At 41.2% G+C, this 21,627-nt stretch overlaps 1 protein-coding gene across 1 annotated transcript in view; it reads left to right on the top strand.

The window, feature by feature from the left end:
* Positions 1 to 1,097: 1,097 nt before the first annotated feature.
* The window catches only part of FGD5 (FYVE, RhoGEF and PH domain containing 5), a 71,614-nt gene continuing 51,084 nt past the window's right edge, over positions 1,098 to 21,627 (top strand). The window contains exons 1-2 of the mRNA XM_079316995.1: positions 1,098 to 1,269; positions 8,661 to 11,580. Of these exons, the coding sequence (XP_079173121.1) occupies positions 1,257 to 1,269; positions 8,661 to 11,580 (2,933 nt within the window). The 5' untranslated portion in view covers positions 1,098 to 1,256. The remainder of the gene's footprint in view (positions 1,270 to 8,660; positions 11,581 to 21,627) is intronic.

Raw genomic sequence — 21,627 nt, 5'->3', positions numbered from 1 at the left:
GCAGGTACAATGTGCTACTTCCCATACCCAGCCTGCTGGCCTGCAGGACTCGGCTTGCTGCAAACAACCTTCCTGCTATGGGAAGGAAAGGTCCCTCCCCGACTAGGGAAGCAAATCTTGAGGTCAGCTCAGCCCTCCGGGGATTTCTTTGCCAGGGGAGGGAAATCTGCCAAGTTGTGCTTACTTGTGTGAGCAATACCAGCCCCACTGGGAAACGTAGCAAGGCTATATTATGCCTCCATTCAGAGGAAGGGGGCGATCCCATTTTCTTTGGGTGTTAGTGCTGCTACCAGCCCCAAAACTAGGTGCCTGCATTAACCTCGTTGAGCTAGATGCTGGCTTATGGGAGAGGGCTGCAGACAGCAGTCCGCAGCCGCCTGAAACTGCTCTGAGCAAGCGTGGTTTGTATGCGAGGGACCGTGCCTGGCTCCTCTGCACTCAGATCCCGCTTCCAGCAGCAGGTGCTGTCGTCTCTGCAGGGATGCTACCGGTTAGGGAAAGACGCCCGGGGCGGGGCGGGGGCCTCTCCGAGCCTCGTTCCCTGGAGGATCCTGTGCTCGGGCGGTCTTGCTCCTCGGGGGAATGGAGCGGGTGCGTGTATGTGAATTAACAGATTGAGGAGGATGAATGGAAGGGGGGAAATTATGGAGAGAAAGGAAGAATGGGCAGGAGGAAAAGGATGACGAGGGGGAAAATGATGGAAGGAGGGGGGGGGGGGGATGAAGGCAATATGGAAGGATGAAAGAAGGCGGGAGAGGGGATAGAGAAAGGGGTGACGGGGACCAAGTAGAGCGCAAAGAGAGAGCAAGGGCGGTGAAAAGGGAGTGGGGACACGAAGGGGGGGCGCGAAAAGGAGGTCGAAGGACCCCGCGCGCTTCGGCATCCGTGCCGCATCCGTGTCCTCCGCTCTCTGTGGGGATCCGCGGACTCCCGCCGCTGCGGGCGCTGCCTGCACGCAGTCGGTCCTGCCCCGCCCGGTCCGGCCCCGCGCGCCGCCGGCCGTGCGGGGCTCCGGCGCCGCCACCGCCCCCCAACGTGCCGCGCGCGGGGCAGGGCGGAGGCGCGCGGCACTGACCGCCCCCGGCCGGCACCGCCGCCCGCCCAGCCCGCCGTCCGCGTCCGGCCCGTCCCGCTGTGCTCCCGTGCCCCCGCAGGGGCAGTAGGGCCGGGCGCGGCCTCGAGGGGCGAGGGCGGCGGGGCCCCGGGGCCATGCGCTGAGCGCCCGAAACAGCCGGCGAGCGAAGTTGGGGTGGAAGATGAACAACGCCGGTAAGTGCGCGGGCCCGTCGGGAAGGGTCTCTGCTTCTGAACATCTTTTCCCCGGGGCCGGCAAACGCAGGGCGGGCTTCCTTCCTCTGGCACCCTCCTTCCCTCGGGCCGGCACATCCCATCGTCAGGGTGGCACCCCCTGCCCCGGGCAGAGCTCCTCCGGCGCTCGCATTACCCTTCTTCCGCGCATCCCTCCTTCGGGGTCGGCAGATTCTGAGCCGTGCCGCTGGGGCTGGCACCTCTCCCCTGGACACCCTCCGCCCAGGGCCGGCCCTCCTTTGCCCCGCCACCGAGCAGGTGCTCAGTGGCTCCCCGAGGCTGTGAGTGTCCCGCTGCTTGCCCAGCCGAAGAGGGATCACGGGCGGGCGAGGTTAGGTGTTCCCGGAGGCAGCCAGGCTGGCAGACCGGCAGGGCTTCTCTTGCTAGGGGACACGGCTGCAGTGCGCCCGCTACTCCCTCGGATACACTCAACCGTTCACGAAGTTACAATGGAATTTGCTGTGCTTTTTTTCCCAATAGTATATTTTTTGGGGAAAGTAATGTTTTTTGCCGAATTTGCTCTCTAAGGCAAATCCAAACCCTTCCTTCTTCTTTTTGTTAACTTTTCAAAATTTTTCCTTGATGGAAATTGGGAAGGTGAAAGAGACAGAATAAGAGAACAAGACATTCAACAGTTAAAGCATAAAAAAGAAGGCACTGGAAAGCTGGGTCAAACTTTAACTGTTCACCAAGACTTTCTGATTTTCAGGGGTGAGGCATGTGTATGAAAAACATTACAATGCAGAAAACAATTATTGCTAACTGGAGTTATTTAGAAACATTTAAAGCTGCTTCTAGAATGAAAGAGGAGGAGCAACAGCTCTTTTTTGTTAGCCCTAAAATTTTCTGTTGTGTTTCCTTGCTCCAGGTGTATATTGCTGGGCACCTCACTTGCAATTATGGGTACATCCTGAAGCCCAGAGATTTTACTGCTAGATACTTTGCCCTACAACTGTTCTGTGTTGGGAAACTGTGAATTATTGTTTGCCAAAGCACTGGAACATAGGCTTGGAAGACCTCTTTTAGGTGAAACCCAGGACTACATTGTTGTATCAGTGTGTATGCCATTCCTTTGAGTTAAAAGGAAAAAGGTTCTCTTTCCTCTTGGAGTAGGGAGTGAGACACTTCCTTAAAATATAGTGATATTTCCATTCTATTTTCTGATCCTGGTTTGGACTAGATTCTGTCCCTCCCAGGGGACAAATCCATTTGAAAATTAAGCCAGCCAAAAATACCTTTAGCAATGATGCTCCTACCTCTTTTCCTACATCTCTCCATTATTTAAAACAGACCAGCTCTAATCTACCCCAGTTGTCAGTGAAATTGCAGGGTAAGGAATATCAGATGTATCTATCTGTAAAGATTTAAACTTTATTAGCAGTTTTTATTTTTCTGGATGGGACTGCCTTCATTATCAAAAGCGGCACCCATTTTTACTACTGCTTTTATTCATTCCTCCGATTATATCCAAAACAAAAATTTTCAGGTAGCTCTCCTGCTATTCCTGGTTTCCCGACCAGATTCAACACCATTTATTCCTGTGATTACATTGTCCTTTTGCTTAAAAATAGTTCTTTTCCTCTTCTGCTGTTTACCTCCAGGTTGTATTTATAGAGTGCTCATATCCCTTCTCAGCCTTTGTTTTGCACAATGCAAGGAATGTCTTCCCCATCAGTGCAAAGCAGAGCTTCCTACTGAATCTGAAGGAGAGGGATATTTATTACCTGATTCAATTGGGCTCCAGCATTAGCTATCTTTTTATTGAAGTAATGCATAGTACCAGTAAGTAGAGTCATATAGGCAGGCATATATGGCAGCCATGATCCCATAGAAGTTAAAACAATGACAGAGAACAGGAAGGGAGACATGGATTATCTTCAGAGATGCAGAAATGATATGAAAAGAAAGATGAAGCAATCTACCCAAGGCCACAGACAAGAGACCAGACCAGCCTCATATACAGGACCTTCCAGCCTACAGTAATTCTTTTTGCCAGGTGCTGAAATGATACTGCCCATAGGAAAAATGTACAGACATTAGACTCCAGATTGTTCAGGGATACAAGCAGACTGGATATTCTTTCAGCTGCTGCTGAAAGTGGTGTAGGAAAAGATGCTGACTTGACAGAGAATTTAACCATCTTCTTTGGCTCCTAGGAAGCAAGATATGAAACAATACCTTGTCTGCCTCAGTGTTAAGTTACTCTTGTGAAAACAGCCAAACTGGCAACATTGCAAACATGTACAATTACATTAAAAATTAATATGTGGTAGTAGTTTAGAACCAAGATTATTTGTCATATACATGTGGTTTTTCATGAGCCCACCAGCATGACTTATATGTACAGTTTGCTAGAGACAGTGAAAACATAGGGGAATTTTTAGGATCAAGATGTTTTTGATGTTGAAACATACCTCTTCCTGATTTAATTGCCTTTTGATTTTTTCCCCTTCTCCAACAGTGTTTCACTGTGGGATATTATGCTGTTGTATTATATTTACAGATGACTGCAGTAAAGCTACATAAGTAGCAGAAATTTGTAAGGCATTGACCTGATATCCTAGAGTCATAATGCATTGATCTAATCATAGAGGATGTATTCCTGTAACTGTACATAGCAGCATTTTAGTTCTGCAGGGTGGGATGTGCTTTGACAGCCCAGCTGTTAATACTGTAGTCATGACTTTCAAGATGATAAAATTCCAATGGGAATTGTTGGGACAGTTACTACTGACTATAGGTCTGTCTTCACACTGTGGAGCTCTCTTGCTATATATAGAGTACCTTAGATCACAAGAACGTATACTAATAAGAGAGAATGGATGTTTCTCAAAAGTATCAGACTTAGGAAAAACATGAGATACCATTTTTGTAAATGTCTGAGATGTTTAGGAGCCTGATGATTTTGACTAGGACCTCGTATTTCAAGTTCCTGAAGTCCAAATTCTCAAAAGCTATGTAAGTATCTAACACCTGTTCAAGTCAAACTGGTACCTGAATCTGGACTGAAATCCCATTTGATAGGAAGATTTGCACTTCTACACCATTTGAAAATCCTAGTCTAAATATACCTTTTCCATTTCAAGTGACTCCCATGCAGATCTTCTCACTTCTTATGTAATTTTTGGAATCTCAGACTTTTCTCCAGTAGTGTGAAATATATGCTGTAAAGCAAAGAGAACTATTCCTGCATCAAATGTTGCACAATTAATGATATGAGAAAAACAATAATAAATGGGATGCCTTAATGGAAAAAACAATAATAAATACTGGAGATACAGCTGGAGATAGAAGCAAGGCAGCACTAACTGGAAATAAAGGCTTCATTTTTTAAATGAACAATTAATTACAAGATTAAAATACAGTGGTACTAAGGTGTATAGTCCACCTATTCCTTACTTTAGACCAAAACCTTCCAAAAATGAGTGCCAACTTCATTCTGATATAGCTTTGTGAAATTACAAAGCTCCTAATCAGAGCTGAATAAGACTTTCTGATGTCCTTGTCTGGAAATTCTCTGTCTACCTCCTGTTTCTCAGACATTTTCCATCTGTGGATCTCAATGCTTTCTTCCTGGGCAGAAGCAGTGGCAGACAAGTCTTGGTTTCTACCAGGATTCTGGATTCAGTGCAGTCCCATCCCACTGTTGCAATATTGTCCCTTCGTCTGCCCTGTCACTTCCACACAAAAGCTCTGCAAATCCTGGAACAATGCATTTCTGCCCTCTGTCCTCAGTGCCTTTCCCATTTTATCATATGTCTGAGTTAAATTAATGCCAAAAGCATGAAGGAAACATTATCCACAAAATTTAATTGGCCCTAAAACCTACTTTCAGCTTCTTAAAAGAAGCCTGAACCAGATTGCAGCACCAGTCAAGGCTGGAACCAGTATCTGCACTGTGGAGCCACTAGCAAAGACTATGGCCCTGGGACATATCTACATATGTCCAGGCAAATGTGAAAACTGTGTTTAATTAGTCCTCAGTGGTGGTGTTTTGTAGTTATGGTCCTTTATAAGCCTTAATTAAATTTTAGGCTAAATTTGAAATCCTAATTTTGAAAACATTTGAAAGTGGGTAGTTGCAGTATTTCTGGTAATATGCACTACAAAATGTGTATTGTTTCAAAGAAACACTTGAACAGTGAAGGCTGGATGGGTTGATTGCTATTCCAAGAGAACTATTCCAGGTGAGCTGCTAGACTACTGTTGACTGCTTAGAAACTTGGACGGGAGGAGTCTAATGTAATGCAATTTCATGTTTCATGTCAGGAACAGAGCTGTGCAGGGCTGCCTGAAGGAAGGTGGGTAAGGAGAGGAAGCGGTCCTTGTCAGTACAAGGAAGCACTGAACAATAAGGGGAGGAGCAGGCTAAAGGAATTTGAATTCCCCTAGTGTTTCCTTTTAAGCACAAGGTGGGTGTGTCTCCCTCCAACATAAAATACATCCAAAAATAAACACGCACAATTATTTGTGAGCATACACATTTCTTACGGTGCAATGTTGCGTTGTGTCTATTTAGAAATTACGGCCAGAACCTTTCAAGTGGCTCAGACAGCAAAGAAAGGAGAAATTGAAGCAGAATGAAATTGTTGTGATAAAAGGCAAGACGTTGTGTTTTCTTTTGTTTGGGTTATTTTTTAAACAAACATTTGCCCTCCTCCTGCTGCCTCTTCCTCACATCCCCAGCAAAGAAAAAGGAAAATTATTTAAGGACTGTGAAAGGGAAGCTCACTGGACAGAGCAGTTAGGGAAAAAACTGTGTAAGGAAACAGTAGTGACCAGTAGCTGGCACAAGTGGGTAAGAGAAGGACGTGACAGTGCCTATTACCAGACTGTGAACAGGGTCAATTACCATAAGTTCTCTTACAACAGCAGTATTACTGAAGGTAGCAGAAGGAAAAACTCAAGATTATTTGATCCTTTTGCTGTAGAAAATTATCACTGAAGAGAAAGTGAGTAATCATTTAAGCTGTATTTCAAGTGGATGTCTCCATGATTATTTTACTTAGAGGAAATTAATTAATGTCATTATTTTATTTCAAATTTGTTTGTAAGACAAAGCTTGGAAGGTCCTGGCATTCTCTGAAGTCCAGTCTTTTCTTCATTATTTACTTCTTCAGTATAGACACTCTCTGACAATAGCAAGGATGAGAATGTAGAAACTTCAAGCTTTGTCACATTCCAGGAGCGAACTAGTATTTCTATCCTACTCTTGGATACACATTCCTAGGAAAGGCCAGGTACTGCAGAAAGTGCTGTAGTACCTCCAAAGTGATGGGTTTTTTCCTTGGAGTTAGTCCTAAAAGTGTCTTATTATGGTGGTAAAGGTGTGAAGACTCAGTTTTAGCTAATAAAAAATTAATTCATTTTACAACCAGAAAGTGAGTTTAGGATGTTCAGTGATTTCAATAACTGATTTAAAAATGCAAAAAGTAGATCTCACTGGAGCACCAGGTTTGCAAGATTCTAAACATACTTGTATTGCCTCCCTTTTTTTAACCGGCAACAGTCTTCAGTACTCTGCAGCCTTCAACTGCTGCCTGCAAAAGAAACAACATTCAGCAAAGGGCTGGAGTGTTTGACACATAAAATTTCATAATGGGGAGTGAAAGATGAGTTACCCATTCTGTGATTAGAGAGACACCCAGCAGCAGTGGATACTGCAAAACACCACAGTAACTGCAGACTGGTGAATACACAGTTCTCTCTCCCTCCTTTTTCATGAGTTAAGTCTCCCACATGAGGCTGGATTGGATAAAACTCCAGATACAGAATAATTCTGAAGCAGAATATGTGATAAGGTGCCTGCTTAGAACAGACTCTTCATTCCTTCTTGGCTGAGATCACTGATTCAGTTTTTAACTTAGATGAAATCTCTCTGGTATCCTTTAACTCTAGAAAGACTGTTTTCTGATTTAATCAGAATACCAAATTGTCAATTTCTTTCTGAGTATCAGAAGAAATTTCAGGAAGGTTAAGAATATCAGAAGAAACAGCCTTTTATGTCTCCCAGAGTCTAACTAAACAAATGGGCCAGTATTAGTACAAATTACTCCAATTATACTAGGATAACAATAAGGAAAGTGTCATGCCACCAAATATCAGGACAATCAGAGAAACCTTTTCAAGCAGTTTCCATTCAGTATTCCTTTATTCTCAGTACCATGCACAGCTCAGTTCTAACTGAGCACTTCTATGCACTTCTACATAACTAAAGTCTGCATTTCAAAATACTCTAAATACAACAGCATAGCAGCTACACTTTCTGAAACCTATATCATGATTTTGGGTAGGATTTCACAAAGGAGCAGTGTCCCAACTTTTGAGGTACTGTTCTGTTATTTCTTGTGAGTAGGGCATGAAGATTATGCACAAAGAATTGTTTCTGTCTCTGTCATGATGAAATAGTTTGTCCTGTGCTTTTCATTGCAATGGAGAGCCCTCCTTTTCCCACCACAATGTGTAAATTAAAATTATAAAAATATTTAGAGATTTCTGATTGTTTAACTGTGTAATTATCTATTGATGGCTAGGAAATAGCAATAGGAGGAAACCACTTCTCCCTACTTCTTACCATCTGTGGCCATTTGTTATGCTGGCTTCTGCACACTACATATTTTATCTCACAAAAGATTTCACAAGGGATGATCCCTATTGCTGCCTATTTATGCAGTCTTTCAGCATTTCATTTAGTTTTTGAAGGATATTAATTTCAGACCAAGAGAGCTGGAAATGGCTGTGGCAGGCAAACTACTGTGAATAAAATAGTGATATAGATATGATTTAATTCACGTAGCTTCAGCCTACTTTATTGCCAGTCTGCTTGATTTCCCCTACAAATGTGACAGCACTACCACTAGACATACAAGGGTGCCTTTACACTGCAAGATAATTAACTTTTTAAAATACATTTTGTTGTTTAGAAAAGTTTGTGCCTGCAAGGGATCCTGGCATTTGCAGGAGGAATGGAGGATATTTTGACTAAAAGGGCTGAAGAAGCTGTACACTGAAAACAGAATTTGAGCTTAAACCAGTAACTCTCTTCATGTTTTGTGTTGAAGAATGATACACCCTTGGCTCTGCAGCTGTACATCTTTCCCCAAATGTGTTAAGGCTGCATCTAGTTCAGTTAAGTTTTGACCTTAAACTATGCTCACTGGAATAGCTACAGTGCCACATGGAAGGACAGTCCATATGCTTTGCTCCTTCAGTTCTCCTTACAGAGTTCAGCCTTTCATTGGCTGGATTACTTCTGCATTTCAAGTCATTGATAAAGTGTATTGCAGGATATATTCTGCTGGCTTTAATGAGAAACCAAGATGACTAACATGACTTTTGTCTCTTTTCTCCAGAAATCTCAAAACCACCATTAGCACCAAAACCAAAGATTATCAGTCATGTTTCTCCAGCACCTGTCTCCAAATTTTCTCCTTCACTGCCAAGAGCTGATAATCTTCATTATCAGAACTCTGTGTCTAGGGGTCCCAAACCACCTATTGCTCCCAAGCCAAAATTTTCAGCTGACACTGAGGGCAAATCCTGTGTTTCTACCAACAATAATTTAAGCAAATGTGCAAATGGGAAACTGATGTGTCTTGATGGAGAGCTGTGTGAAGGAAACCAATGCAATACTGATTGCCTAGAATCCAAGGCAGATGATGAATACTTTGTAGTCCCGGAAGCTCAGTTGCCCAGCAAAGACTGCAATGATTTGGAACATGAGCATGATCAAAACCTAGATTCCTCTGTGGAAAATGCAGTCTCAAAAACTCCAGAAAAGGTAGAGAAGGAAGAGGATAACATTACTAGTGATGACAATACCAGTAATCAGGAAGTCGTTGACGATGAGCACTGTAACTCTTCAGATACTGCTGAACCAAGGGAACCAGACTCTGAGGAGTCATCCAGAGACTGTGGCCAGTCCAGAGCACTTCATGAGGAGTCCTTAGATGCCCCAGTGGGGGATAATGATGCTACCAAGAATGTAGATGAAGATGAGGATGTTGTAAGTGATTGTACTGAAACCAAAAACAGGCAAGAAACTTCTTACAATCTGGAACTGGTCAAGAATGGTAGTGATTGTGATACTGACAGTGTGAGCATTTTGAATAGAGATGAGAAACGAATGGATGATATCTGTAGAGAGATCATTGCAATGCCACTGCCTGCCGATGAATCAATCCCAGCTTGTGAGAAGGCAGGGCAAGAAAAGGAGGAACTGCCTAAGATTTTAGGAATGGCAGATGGGTGTCTAGCACATAATGATGACTACAGTGTGCATTCACAGCTTGATTTGAATATGGAAGAGGACTTAGAAAATGATGACTGTGCAGGCCTTGACATGCTGCCCGAGGAGGCCAGTGAAGAAACAGGTCCTGGCTTAGAACTGTGTGGAGATGAACCTAGTGCCAAAAATGGTTTAGCAGAGTTCATCCATCAAACAGCAGCTGAAGAGGAGGAAGTAGACCCAAATGAGCACAGTAATACAAACATAGGAAATGCCAGTGATGACTGGCAGATCACTGAGGGGAGAAGTAAGAAGACATCAGAGCTAGCCTGTGAAGCAAACAAAGACTCTGGGAAAGAGGAAGAAGAAACTGTGAATTCAGAGAATATGGATGATGGCTGTCAGATTGCACCTTGTGAGAATGAATGTGGTGAGGAAATACCCACGGAGCATTCAGAGGAGAATCTTCAAACAGATGAGCCCTCTCTGCATGAAGGTGGTATGATTTCTGGTAGTCCAGGGATGAAGCCAGAGCTAGAAGATGTGACTGTTGAAGATCACAGTGAAAATACTGCAGAAGCCTGTAAGTCAGATGAGTTGCAACTCAAAAACAATGAGGTAGAAACAAACAGCCTCAGCAAAAGTGCCCCAAGTTCACCTCTCAAGGAAGACTTAGAAATTTGTAACCATGGCAAAATTAATGTAGAATGTGGGACCAAACATGTTTTGCATGAAAATCTAGCAGTCCCTGAAGTGGTCATTTTGAGTGATGAATCAGAGGAAAAAGAAACTAGAAATGATTCCCTAGATGATCCTTATGTGCTTCCTGAAGAAAATGAAATATTCCATGAGGTGCAGACTGATTTAGGAGCTAATCATGGTAAAAGGGGTGAATTAGGCATGGATGATGAAAACAATTTGCTGCCCATTGATCATAAAAGTATTGTCACTAGAACACGATCTCTCTCTGGGAGAATGCCAGGCTATGTCCCAGAAACTGTTCCAGAAGAAACAGGACCTGAAACTGATCTACCCTTTTCCCGAAATGGCTCTGGGACAGAAGACTTAAGCAATAATTCTTTGTCATTGGAAGGAAAACCAGTGGAAGCCAACAGAGCTTTACCAACCAAGTCAAGACACTTTATTTTATATCCTCGATCTTATTCTGTTGAAGGGAGAGAGATACCTATCTCTGTTTACAGAGAAAGTGATGTCTGTGTACTGGATGGTGTTAGAATAAAAAGGACAGATGACAACTTGTCTTTGCCTTGTGTCAATGGTTCCTCAGGTAGTTTTTCCCAACAAAATAATCTCCCATCATGTGGCATATCTACTCCATCCTCAGTTGTTGATATACCACCTCCATTTGAACTTGCCTACATCACCAAAAAGCCAATCACTAAAAGTTCACCTTCTCTTTTGATAGAGAATGACTCACCTGCTAAGTATTCCAAGAAAAAGAAATCTTCTTTTAAGAGGTTTCTTACTCTAAAGTTCAAGAAGAAAAGTGAAAATAAAGTTCATGTAGATGTTAATGTTTCTTCTTCAAGGTCCTCATCAGAGTCCAGCTATCATGGGCCTCCCAGGTTGATGGAGCTGGAAGGGAGGAGCCTAAGTAACTCACCTCAGCTGAAATCGCATGTGGGGAAGCTCCGTGCATCTGAGTCTCCCTCGGCTATTCTTTTCTATAAGGATGGTAAAAGAAAAGGAACGCCCAAGTCCTTCAGCAGGAGTGTGTCAAGGGTAGAGTCCTTTGAGGATCGGTCCAGACCTCCTTTTGTGCCACTCCCATTAACAAAACCTAGGTCTATTTCTTTTCCCAATGCTGACACATCTGACTATGAGAACATTCCTGCTGTGAGTTCTGACTATGAAAACATACAGATTCCTCCTCGGAGATCCACCAGAGCAGGAACTTTTACTGAATTCTTTGAAGATCCGAGCAGGGCATTATCTGCTGCTAATGAGAACGATGGCTACGTGGATATGAGCAGCTTCACTGGCTTTGAGAATAAGCAGCAAACCAGAGACCAGGAGACAGAAAGGTACTGTAAGAAATTATTATGTAAGACCTGCTAGCCTTGGCCAAACAAGCAAGACCCTCCCTGCTAGGTTTATAGGCAGATTCTCCATGTTGGCTGACTTATACCCCTCTCAGGAAATGCTTACAAGAAAGATTGGAAGAATACAAGATAAGCTTTTATCAGTGAAAACAAAAAAAAACCAAAAACCACACACACAAAAAAGACATCAAATTAACTCCTTACTTTGTAAATGAATACCGGATCTGGAACCTATGGTTTGCAGGCAGAAACCAAAGAATATTCAAAAATATTTTGTTTATCCAGTGCATCTAATTTTGTGGATGGCAGGGAAAATGAGGAGAGCTTGCTTTGTTCTTCAGTAAGAAAGGTTTCTGGCTTCTTGACTAAATGAAAAGAGTGTATATTTGCTGGAAGGAGTCCTGCTTGTTTTTAAAGTTCCTGTCAATTTCTCAAAACAATAATATATAAATCATTTATGTTTCAAAGTACATCAGTTAAGTATAGACCAGAAAAATCCCAAATCATAAACTAATCAGACTAGACAGTGAATTCTAGAGGTTGCTTTAAGGGCTGTCATGGCCCTTGGACAGAGCTGCTAACTTATAAATGAATTAAATAGTTCTGAAATCACATGCAGTGCTAACATTAATAACAATCTTTCATTCCATTCCATTAGGTTATTTGCAAACAAGAAAATGTCTTTTTCATAGGAATATAGGAGTACTCAACACCTTTGAATTTGCCTGTCGTGTCAAATTATAGTATACAATCAGTGGAAGTGCAGAGATGTAAATAAAAAGAGTGTTTTTCATTAAGTTCATGTTTAACGGGTAATGAGAAAACAAAGCAAATTAATGAAAAGGAATATCTTTAATGCAGTTGTCTTTTGTCAGAGCTGTGTGAAAAAGATAAAAATCTTAGAAGTAAGGTTTTCATGTCCATTTGCATTCACCATTCTCCAAAATATTTAATACTTGTGTTTCTTTGCAACATTTTTTTTTCTGGTCATCCCTCTTGTCACTGTGGTTGGAACAAACCATGGGCATTTCACAAACCCCTCTTAGGATATTTTAGACTTAGAGAGTAAAAGAACTTTGCTTTAATACCTCTGAATGAGTCTTGCAAACCATTTCTAAGACACAAATGATGTGGGGTAGTGAGTAGGACATCGGAAAAGAGAGTGCATCAAGGCTTAAGCAGTGGATCCAAATGCACCTGAAGCTGAGGGATGTGGAACACAGGCCTGTGGTTTAGCTCTTTGGAGAGCTCCAGTGATGCTGACCCAGGGGCATGGTGGAGTGCAGTGCAGCTTCACAAAACACACCACCACGTCCCCAGAGCAGCAAAAGCAACATTATTCACTTGCTTTCAATGGTTTGCATTTTACCCAGCACACTGACATTTGCTTTTGAAAAAGCCAGCCAGTTCTTTGTGTCCATGAAACACCACCCATTTTAGATAGTTCTTGAAGAACCAAGTTAAAAATATTAGGACTACGTCAATTGCTATGACTTGGGCCCATTTATGAACTTCCTGTGGAAGCCTGAAGTTTCACAGGGAGAGTAAATCCAAACTGGTTCAGGAAGTCTCGAGGTCAAGGCATTAACATAATTCTTCTGCCTGCTGCTTGTTGTGCATGCAGTTTTTGCCACTGGAGGTGAAGTGAAGGCTAGGCTCCTGTACAGCCCCTTTATCAAGATAACCAGGGTGAAGGGGAAGAGCACCAGGCAGACATAATTACTGCTGATATGGCTATAATTTACTGTATTTGTTAGCATGGACAAAGACATGCCTGAAAAGCTTTGATGAAATGTAAATACACATCCCATGTACATACACATCCAGTGGCGTAACCTGAAGAAACAGGATATGGTCTAATTGTAAAGCAAAGCTAATTGTACAAGTAGGTGCACCTATTTACACATGCATACATGATGTATGGACATAGATGTTTTATTTGCTGCTAAAGTAGTTTTGCCTAAAGATACATTGCCATGGATTTAAGATTTCTAGTAAGAATACCTACCAAACATACCTCTCTACCACAACCACACAGGGAAAAGAATTTCTTTGAACTGCAGGTTGCTCAGAGGCTTTTTTCAGCTGTTTGGAAGTACAAGTGTGTTGGATTAAACCCTTGCAATACCTGGTATTTGAGCCTATTAACTTCTTTTTTGTGCATTTGCCCGTAGAGCACTTGTATTTAGCATGTAGTGATACCTTATAGAATTGCTACATTGTCGATGAATAGCCAAGTGCAACTTTTCTATCAAAATTCAGAGAACAAAATGTGAGTGTTATAAAAAATTATTAATAGAATTGCTACATTGTCGATGAATAGCCAAGTGGAACTTTTCTATCAAAATTCAGAGAACAAAATGTGAGTGTTATAAAACATTATTATAAACCAGGAAACTTCCCTACTATATATGACTGGGGAACAGTGGGGTGGCAGGGGACTTCACAGAAACTCTCTGATGAGAAGATTCAATGTTTAATTGCCTTGCTTAAAAGGCAGACATTTGGAGTGTGCTGCTATGTAGCTAGCAGGAGAATTGTAACAGCAATAACAAGATTTTAATCAGCTCTGAGGAATACAGCTGTGGTATTGCATCAGATGGGCACAGAGAATGGTCACTGGAAACTCCTGAAGCCTTTCACTCCTTGGATAAAAAAATCCAGCTGAAGAAATAGGTACAGCTAAAGCACCTGACTGTTTTTTATACAGATTGAACCTGCTCTTTCCTATGACAATTAATTCAGGTGAACTGTGGCCCAAAGAAAACCATAAGGCTTGTTGATAATAGTTGATTCTGTCCCAACAAAGAGCAAAGGAGGGGGAAGCATTCTAGAGATAATCAAAATAACCTCACATACAAGGCATAGTTGTGAAAGGAAAAGAAACACCAAATTTCCAGATTTTTCTGACATTTTCTAGGAGAAAGGGGCAGAAAAAAGAGACATAGTTTGTTAGCTGGTTTTGTTCTCGATGACTTGCCCATATGCTGACCATATCAAGACTTCTCATCCCAATGGGTAGTCCAGTTACCATACTTTCCTGTTTATAGTAAAGGAGAATTTTGCCAAGAAGATAAAATCAACTCATGCTTTGTTTTTCTGCTTGTCCTCACTAGAGCTGCTCAGTAGAGGCATAGCTATCAGAGGACATACAAAAAAGATTCACATGTTCAACACAATTCAAACTGTCTTTTGGCTCACTGCTATGTATGACAATAGCAATGCTGCTGACATTACCCTACATTTGTAATAGAAGGAAGGTATATCTATAATGGAGACAAATCTAAGCAAAGCAGACTTTGAACTACAGATTCAGCATAGATTTTAGATAGTTGTTTTGGGAAAGATTTTCTCATCCTTTCCTTTTCTTGCTTTCACAGGAAAACAGATTCCAGCTGCTGATTCTGCTCAGTTCCTAGTTCTCTGCTTCTTAAATCCCTGCTCTGTGGCTACACTAATCTAGCAGGCACCTATAGCATTGAGGAGACGAGAGACAGAACTTTGGCCTTGTAGGTCTAGCATTCCCCAGTGCTGGTGTTATGTTAATGTTTGTCATGGAAGTAGCACAGAAGTGTTGTACTAGTGGGGCTTATCTCCTTTGAAGACCCATATGGATCAGTTGTATGGAATTTTGCTGACAGTCATTAAGCTGAAGAGAACCAAAGTGATCATGAGCATTGTGAGAGGGTTTTTAAAGGAATATAATTTTTTTAAATCACTTATAGGAATCTCTACATAGCTTTCCTTTATATCAGTGTGAAACATGCTGTGCTCTGGATCTTGTAGATGGGAGAAGGTCCCATAAAACTGCTATCACAGAGGGAAGGAGGATCAGGGCCTGTGCCTAGTGACAAAAGAAAGACATTGTCACTTGTGACGTGATGAACATGATGGAAAATAAAATCTCATGACCTTTCACCAGTTCTTGTATTTTGCAGCATAGACCTGAAAGAAACCTTTGTAAGTTCATTGCAGAATAAGGGATCTTGGTACTATACTTGACTTCAGGCCATGCACAGCCTATTGAAAATCTTGACAACAGCTATAGCCAGCTCTGACATGAGTAATGTTTTTATTTCTGTTTACTTGAGTATTGTCTGAGTTACAGCAAAGAATTAGAAGGTGATAGCAGTTAATGCAGGACTTCAAGCTGCTCACAGACAAGGAGCAGTCTGCGGGAGATAACCTGCTACTACTGAGAGCTATGCACAAGGCATGCTTCATCTTGCATTGTCAGGCATTAGGAACAGAAAAACAAGATATTAAGTGCTCTTGGATAGGAGATTTTTTCTAAGAAGCACCTCTGAGAAGTGTCTGTAGACAGTATCAGTAATGTCATATATAATACCAAAGAATGAAAGATATGTTGCCCACATGCAGGTATCAATTTTTCAGCAACTCCATGACCTCTCTCCTGTTTCCTCATATCTGTGGAACTGTTTATCTTGGTTCGTGCTGGGGATAGAAATGTATGGGGTCAGTATATGTTGTGAGGAAGCCAGTGTGCTCCCCCAGTAGAGCTTTGCATTGCACATCACCATCCTGCATACATAGCACAGTCTCAGAGGGGTGCAGCTGCTCAGACACAACATGCTAGATTTCTTTATGGGAATCTCATATACATCCCAGGAAATGGTCCAAAGACCTCAGCAGATGTTTGCTCTATGAGTAGGTGGACTTCATTGTGATGGATATTTAATGATCAAATTACAGTGCAGAAAAGAAGGAATGTGTATGCAACACCCTCCTCATATCCTGAGAGGTTTTATGCCTGGGCCTACTTCTCTGTCTTCCCTGTTTTCATTAAATGAACCAGAAATACATTTCAGTGGGGTTACACAAGAGAAGAGAGTCTGATGCATGTTGCAGAATTGTCCTGGATGATGACTAGGGAGCACAGAAGTGATATTGGTGTGAGTTAAGCATTCCTAGCAGCATGCAGAAAGAAAGCATGTGCTGCAAGACAGGGTGATGAACAGGCCTTTTACTGTAAGAAACATGACATGTCATATCATGCCTTGCTCTGCTCATGCCTTTCTTCTCTCCCACCCCCACCAGGAGCCTGAGAAGATTTATTGAAGGAGAGATTACAAGTTAGAATGCTGTAGCCTTTCCAGAATCCACTGCTCCATGGCACAGGATATATCTCTAGATTAGATTTGTAACAAAAGCAACAGAATACTATTGCATTTTAAATGCAAATCCAGTCTAGTAGTTGGTGGCTTTTTGTGCCACCCAGCAAAGTTTTTTATAGTGTACAACACATTTTTAATTATCCTACAAGTATGCTTCTTTTATTGGACCCAAAGAGGGGTTAATGTAAAAACTCCCTCTACAAATTTGGTGTTCTGTGGAATACAACAACTAATTTTACCTTAATTGACCAATTAGAGTTAATGGATGGAAGAACATATTTAAAAGGTGCTATTTGTTTTGCCAAGAACCTTCTTAAAGAGCTAATAAAAGGATCCTTTCACTCGAGTAACTGGCTGGATTAATTAGATGCTATCCATGAAAGTTCTAGAGCAAACAGATTTAGACCTATCATTAGTGAGCACCTTGAGACGCTTTTCTCAAAAGAAACACAGCTAGATACTGATGAACTGAGACAAGGGATATTTGCATATGTCTACTCCACAGTCTCCATTCAGCTATTCTCAGCTGTCCCAAATTAAATACCTCTTCAGTCTGCTGGCAGTTTGTCTTTATGCCTTGAATACATATACTAAACTTGGATATTAACCCACTGCATCCCACGATGGGCCTTCTGGGCAGGTGGACCTCATCAAGGATAGTTAGTTTGGTGTTTCTGATGAAAATTTCTTGTCCTCTTACATTTCAGGTATCAGTCTGCATTCTTAGTTCTGAGAGTTGGCTAGAAGAACTCAGAAAAGACTCCTCCTTAGCACACATGTCTACAGAAGTAATGGACTGCATACAGTACAACACATCTTTGAAGTCAAATCTTCTGGTCCTTAAATAGAAAAGGGCAGGCAGTATGTGAGGTAAAACTGGGCACCTCAAAATTTCTCCTTCACTCTTTCTGCTTTCACATTGCTAGGCTTAAAAAGTCCAGACTATGCCAGTAAGATAAAACTACGTCACAGTGACTACATCCAAGATAAAGAGCCACTGTGAGAGTGACATATATTAAGTTGTCTGGACAAGTAATTTATCTTGCCATTTGATTACAGTTTTAAGAAAAAACATTACTTCAGTGGCTACAAGAGAGATTAAATATGCATGCCTAGTTGAAAAGTCCAAGAAAAAAACCCAAACAAAATAAAGAAATTCTGTGGTTCATGACATTTTTTCTGATTGTTTCATTGGCAAGTAAAAAAAATAGATACTGAAGTAAATTCTGAATGAAACCATATTTTTGAGTAGCAGAATTAAGGTGGTTTTGATTTTCCACAATTATTTGGGAGAGAGGCCAGAATTTTTTAATAGACTCATCCTAGCCAAATATTACAAATCAATCCAAACCTGATTTTCCAACTTAAAAAAAAACCTCAGCCAAGCAAAAGTACAGCCAGCTCTAATTTTAATCTGGGAAATGAACCTGACCTCTTAGAAGACAGAGGGACAGAGGAGAGCACTTGCCTTTAGCCCTCCAGATTAGCAGTTAAGGTGTGTTTCTCTCCTTCTGGAAATACTCTGTTTTAACAACTGGGTGAGTCTCTGAAATGCAGGAAAACTAAGTTCACTTGATCCTAGTTTCACTGCATTTTTCCCCTGGTTTGTCCCCAGATTTGACTGCATGGTGTGGATAAAGCAATTGATCCTACTAGTAGAGGGAAATAACAACTCATCTTCCATCTCAAGAGTCCTGCAGGGCAGCATGTAGTTCATTATGTTGAACTTACTGTGAGTACTTTCCATGGAAAGTATGGAATAACAAACTGGCAACAAAAGGAAAAGAGAACACAAAGACTCTAGAACCAAGTTTTAGTGACTGAATTACATTGCCAAAAAAAAAAAAAAAAAGTAGTAATAATCAGGAGCATATCCCTAATCTCCAATCTATGATATGTGCCATGTTAACAGACAGTTTCATTTTGTGAAATGTATCATCTTTTTCTAAGAGGATCCAGGACTCATTATCAGAAGAACATTAGTACATGTGTCATAGTTGGAAAAGTAACTATATAAGTGGAATCTGGATGATAAATTATACTATGTCAGATGCTCATTTAGGGTACCTCTGAGGATGCGAACAGCACTTTGTGATTTGACTGCTTTGATGATTTACACTAGAATCTGTAATTAGAATGAGCTGAAACATTTTCCAAAAGGGAAACATTCACAAAAGAATTCTATGTGAACCATACATCGGTTTGGACAGAGTTTCAAGGAGCTCCTATATGCTGTAGCCTAAAATATAGAAACCTTGTCTCTGCTTCTTGCAGATCTGGTTTTCCAGATCACTTTGAGTGATGACTTTGAATCAGTCAGCACTGGTAATTAGATTCTGAGTTTCTCACAACCCTAATGCCTAAAACACCAGCCACAGGGAGAAGGAAATACCCACAGGTCTTGGTCTCAAAACCGAAAAAATGCACACAGTCCTGGTTCCTTTCTACAACATCTGAAATAATTTCTTTTCAATTGTCTGTGGTTCAAAAATTACCTATACCTCAGATGTTGCAGCACAGAAAAACAGTGATCTCCTGGTCAAGTCCTGTACAAACTGAGCTAACAGTCCAGACTTCACAGTAATCGGAGTTTTGCGTTCTACATTCTGCACTCTTGGGCACTCTTCTTCTACTGGATCTGACAGACTGATGTTAATGCATTGAAGGGGATCTCTTAGAACCATACATTACTGGTATAATTTCCATTTTGTAAATGCCAATTATGAACCAAGGGTGTCCTACCGTTCCTAATACCAGTTTTGAAATTCCATGTTCTACTGTTACTTTGCTATGTGCATAACCAACTGGTATTCTACTTAGGCGTGAATGAAATTGAATTCAGTAATACTATAACAATGCTTAGAGATAATTGTTTTATTAGGACTCACTATTTTGTGAGGTGTTTGCAACTTCACTTCTAAGCAAGGCACTATTTGCAAGAAGTTAGTATTAGCAGATTCAGACTTTGCAAAGTATTGGTGTCGTGTTACTGCTATTTTTCCTAATTAAAAAAAAAAAAAAACAAAATGCTTTTTTTTAAAAGAAAGAAAAAACCCAAAAACTCATTATCTGCATTGGAAGTATCATTTTCTCTGTAATCTAAAAGGCTCTAAAATTAATACTAATTTTAAGTCTTTCTCCAATACAATTTTAAACAGCTTTAAAAAAAGACAATGTTCTCTACCCCAAAAACCAACATCTCTGTCTTCCACCAGTTCCGAAGTCTTTTGGAATTGGATTCCAATAATTCAGATTTCTATTAATAAATAGATCACTAAAAAGTCTCTGCAGCAAATCATAATTAATTCAAGTTCAGATTTTTTATCTGTGTTTCACTGACACAATTTCCAAGCTGACCTTCTCGTTTGAGTTTTCACTACTATTATCACTTACAAATACGTTAAACTGGATATTCTGAAAGGATTATAATGAGTTGCATCCTTGATGATCACATTCGCATAACTGACACCTAATCACATCTCATCCAGGCAGAATCAACTGTGTACAATCAACAGTCGGAGTTTCAGGACTATGTGTGCAAAATACAGAGCAACTGCTGTAGCATAAGAAGCTAGACACATTAAGGAAGAGGACTTGTAAAGATGTTCTAGTTCTGTGTAACTCACTGTAGTCAATAAACTCCTTGTGCAGCTATGAAATACATATGGACCAGATTCTTACCTATATAAAATTTTAAATCTATTTATTATGCTTGTAAGATAGCAGAACCATCCACCGACATGGAAACATCTCCAGGTGAGCCCTGTGTGTAACTAACATGCCTTGATTCTGCTTGTCTCCATTTGTGAAACTCCCACACAATGATTGATGCAGACCTTTTTCTGAAGTGTCAATCTGCAATGTTTTTATGAATTCTATTTCTTTGGGCAAGTAGTACTGCTTAAATCTTTCATTATGGTGTCCTTCTCCAGTGTCCTTCTCCTTCTGCCTTTGTGCAGAAATCACCAGCTTGGCTGCCTGAAAGCCACTGATAGCCTGTAACTCAAGAACTCTCACTGCCAGCAGAAAACAGCAAAACTAGCAAGATGTTAAGTAGTTCCAAGTAGATTTCTGTATCTCAGCTTGGCCACAAAAATGAAAGCATTATTCTGTGCCTTAAGCATGGGCATAATCCTGGGGTACTCATCCCTCTGTCTTAAGGACAAAGTGAAATCCCTTTCAATTTGCAGTAAACAGGAAGAAGGGAAGTAAAACTGTGCCTCAAGGAAGATAGACAAAGCAGTTCAGGTTTAGACCCTGGTAGGAATTCAGAGCATCCAAAGCCTTCAGTCTAACCTATATTCTAAATGTGACACTGCTCTGGGATTACCCACTTTACACAACTGACTGACAAGGCACAAAGTTAAGAAATGTGCCAAAGATCAAACCAAAGAATTTGTTGTAGAGCAGCAGTTTCAGCTTTGCTTCCCAGGCAGTGGTCTCCCCAGAGAGGTGCACTCCTCATATTCTGAGATGATCATCAGGTGACCGCTGAAAGTCACTTCTTACTTATATCTTTTCCTTCTCTTTATTAATAGTGTAGTAGGTTCTTGGCTTATTCTGTCACTGATTTATAGGGAGGCATAAGTCTTACAGAGGGTTCAGAGTGAAATCAGAGGGTCTTATGCTGCTCAAAGATCACAAGTATATATACAATGTGACTCCACTGAAGTCAGGGTGAATCCTCCCCAGTTTTGCATCATTGTATCCAATGTCAGACTGTCACTGAGATAAGTAATTTCATAGAGGAGAATAGGGCAAAAGTATTGGGAGGTTCCACAGTCAGAGGCCATTTGTGCTGTGACTAAGGGTTATGCAGTAAATAATTTGAAACCCATCCTGATAATTAGTAGATGTGTTCCTTGTTATCTTCTGTCCCTTGACAGAAATGCAG

The sequence above is a fragment of the Erithacus rubecula genome (genome assembly GCF_903797595.1).
Source record: "Erithacus rubecula genome assembly, chromosome: 13".
Lineage (NCBI taxonomy): Eukaryota > Metazoa > Chordata > Aves > Passeriformes > Muscicapidae > Erithacus > Erithacus rubecula.
Note: the sequence above shows the minus strand (reverse complement) of the source record. Positions and strands in the feature narration are given on the sequence as shown.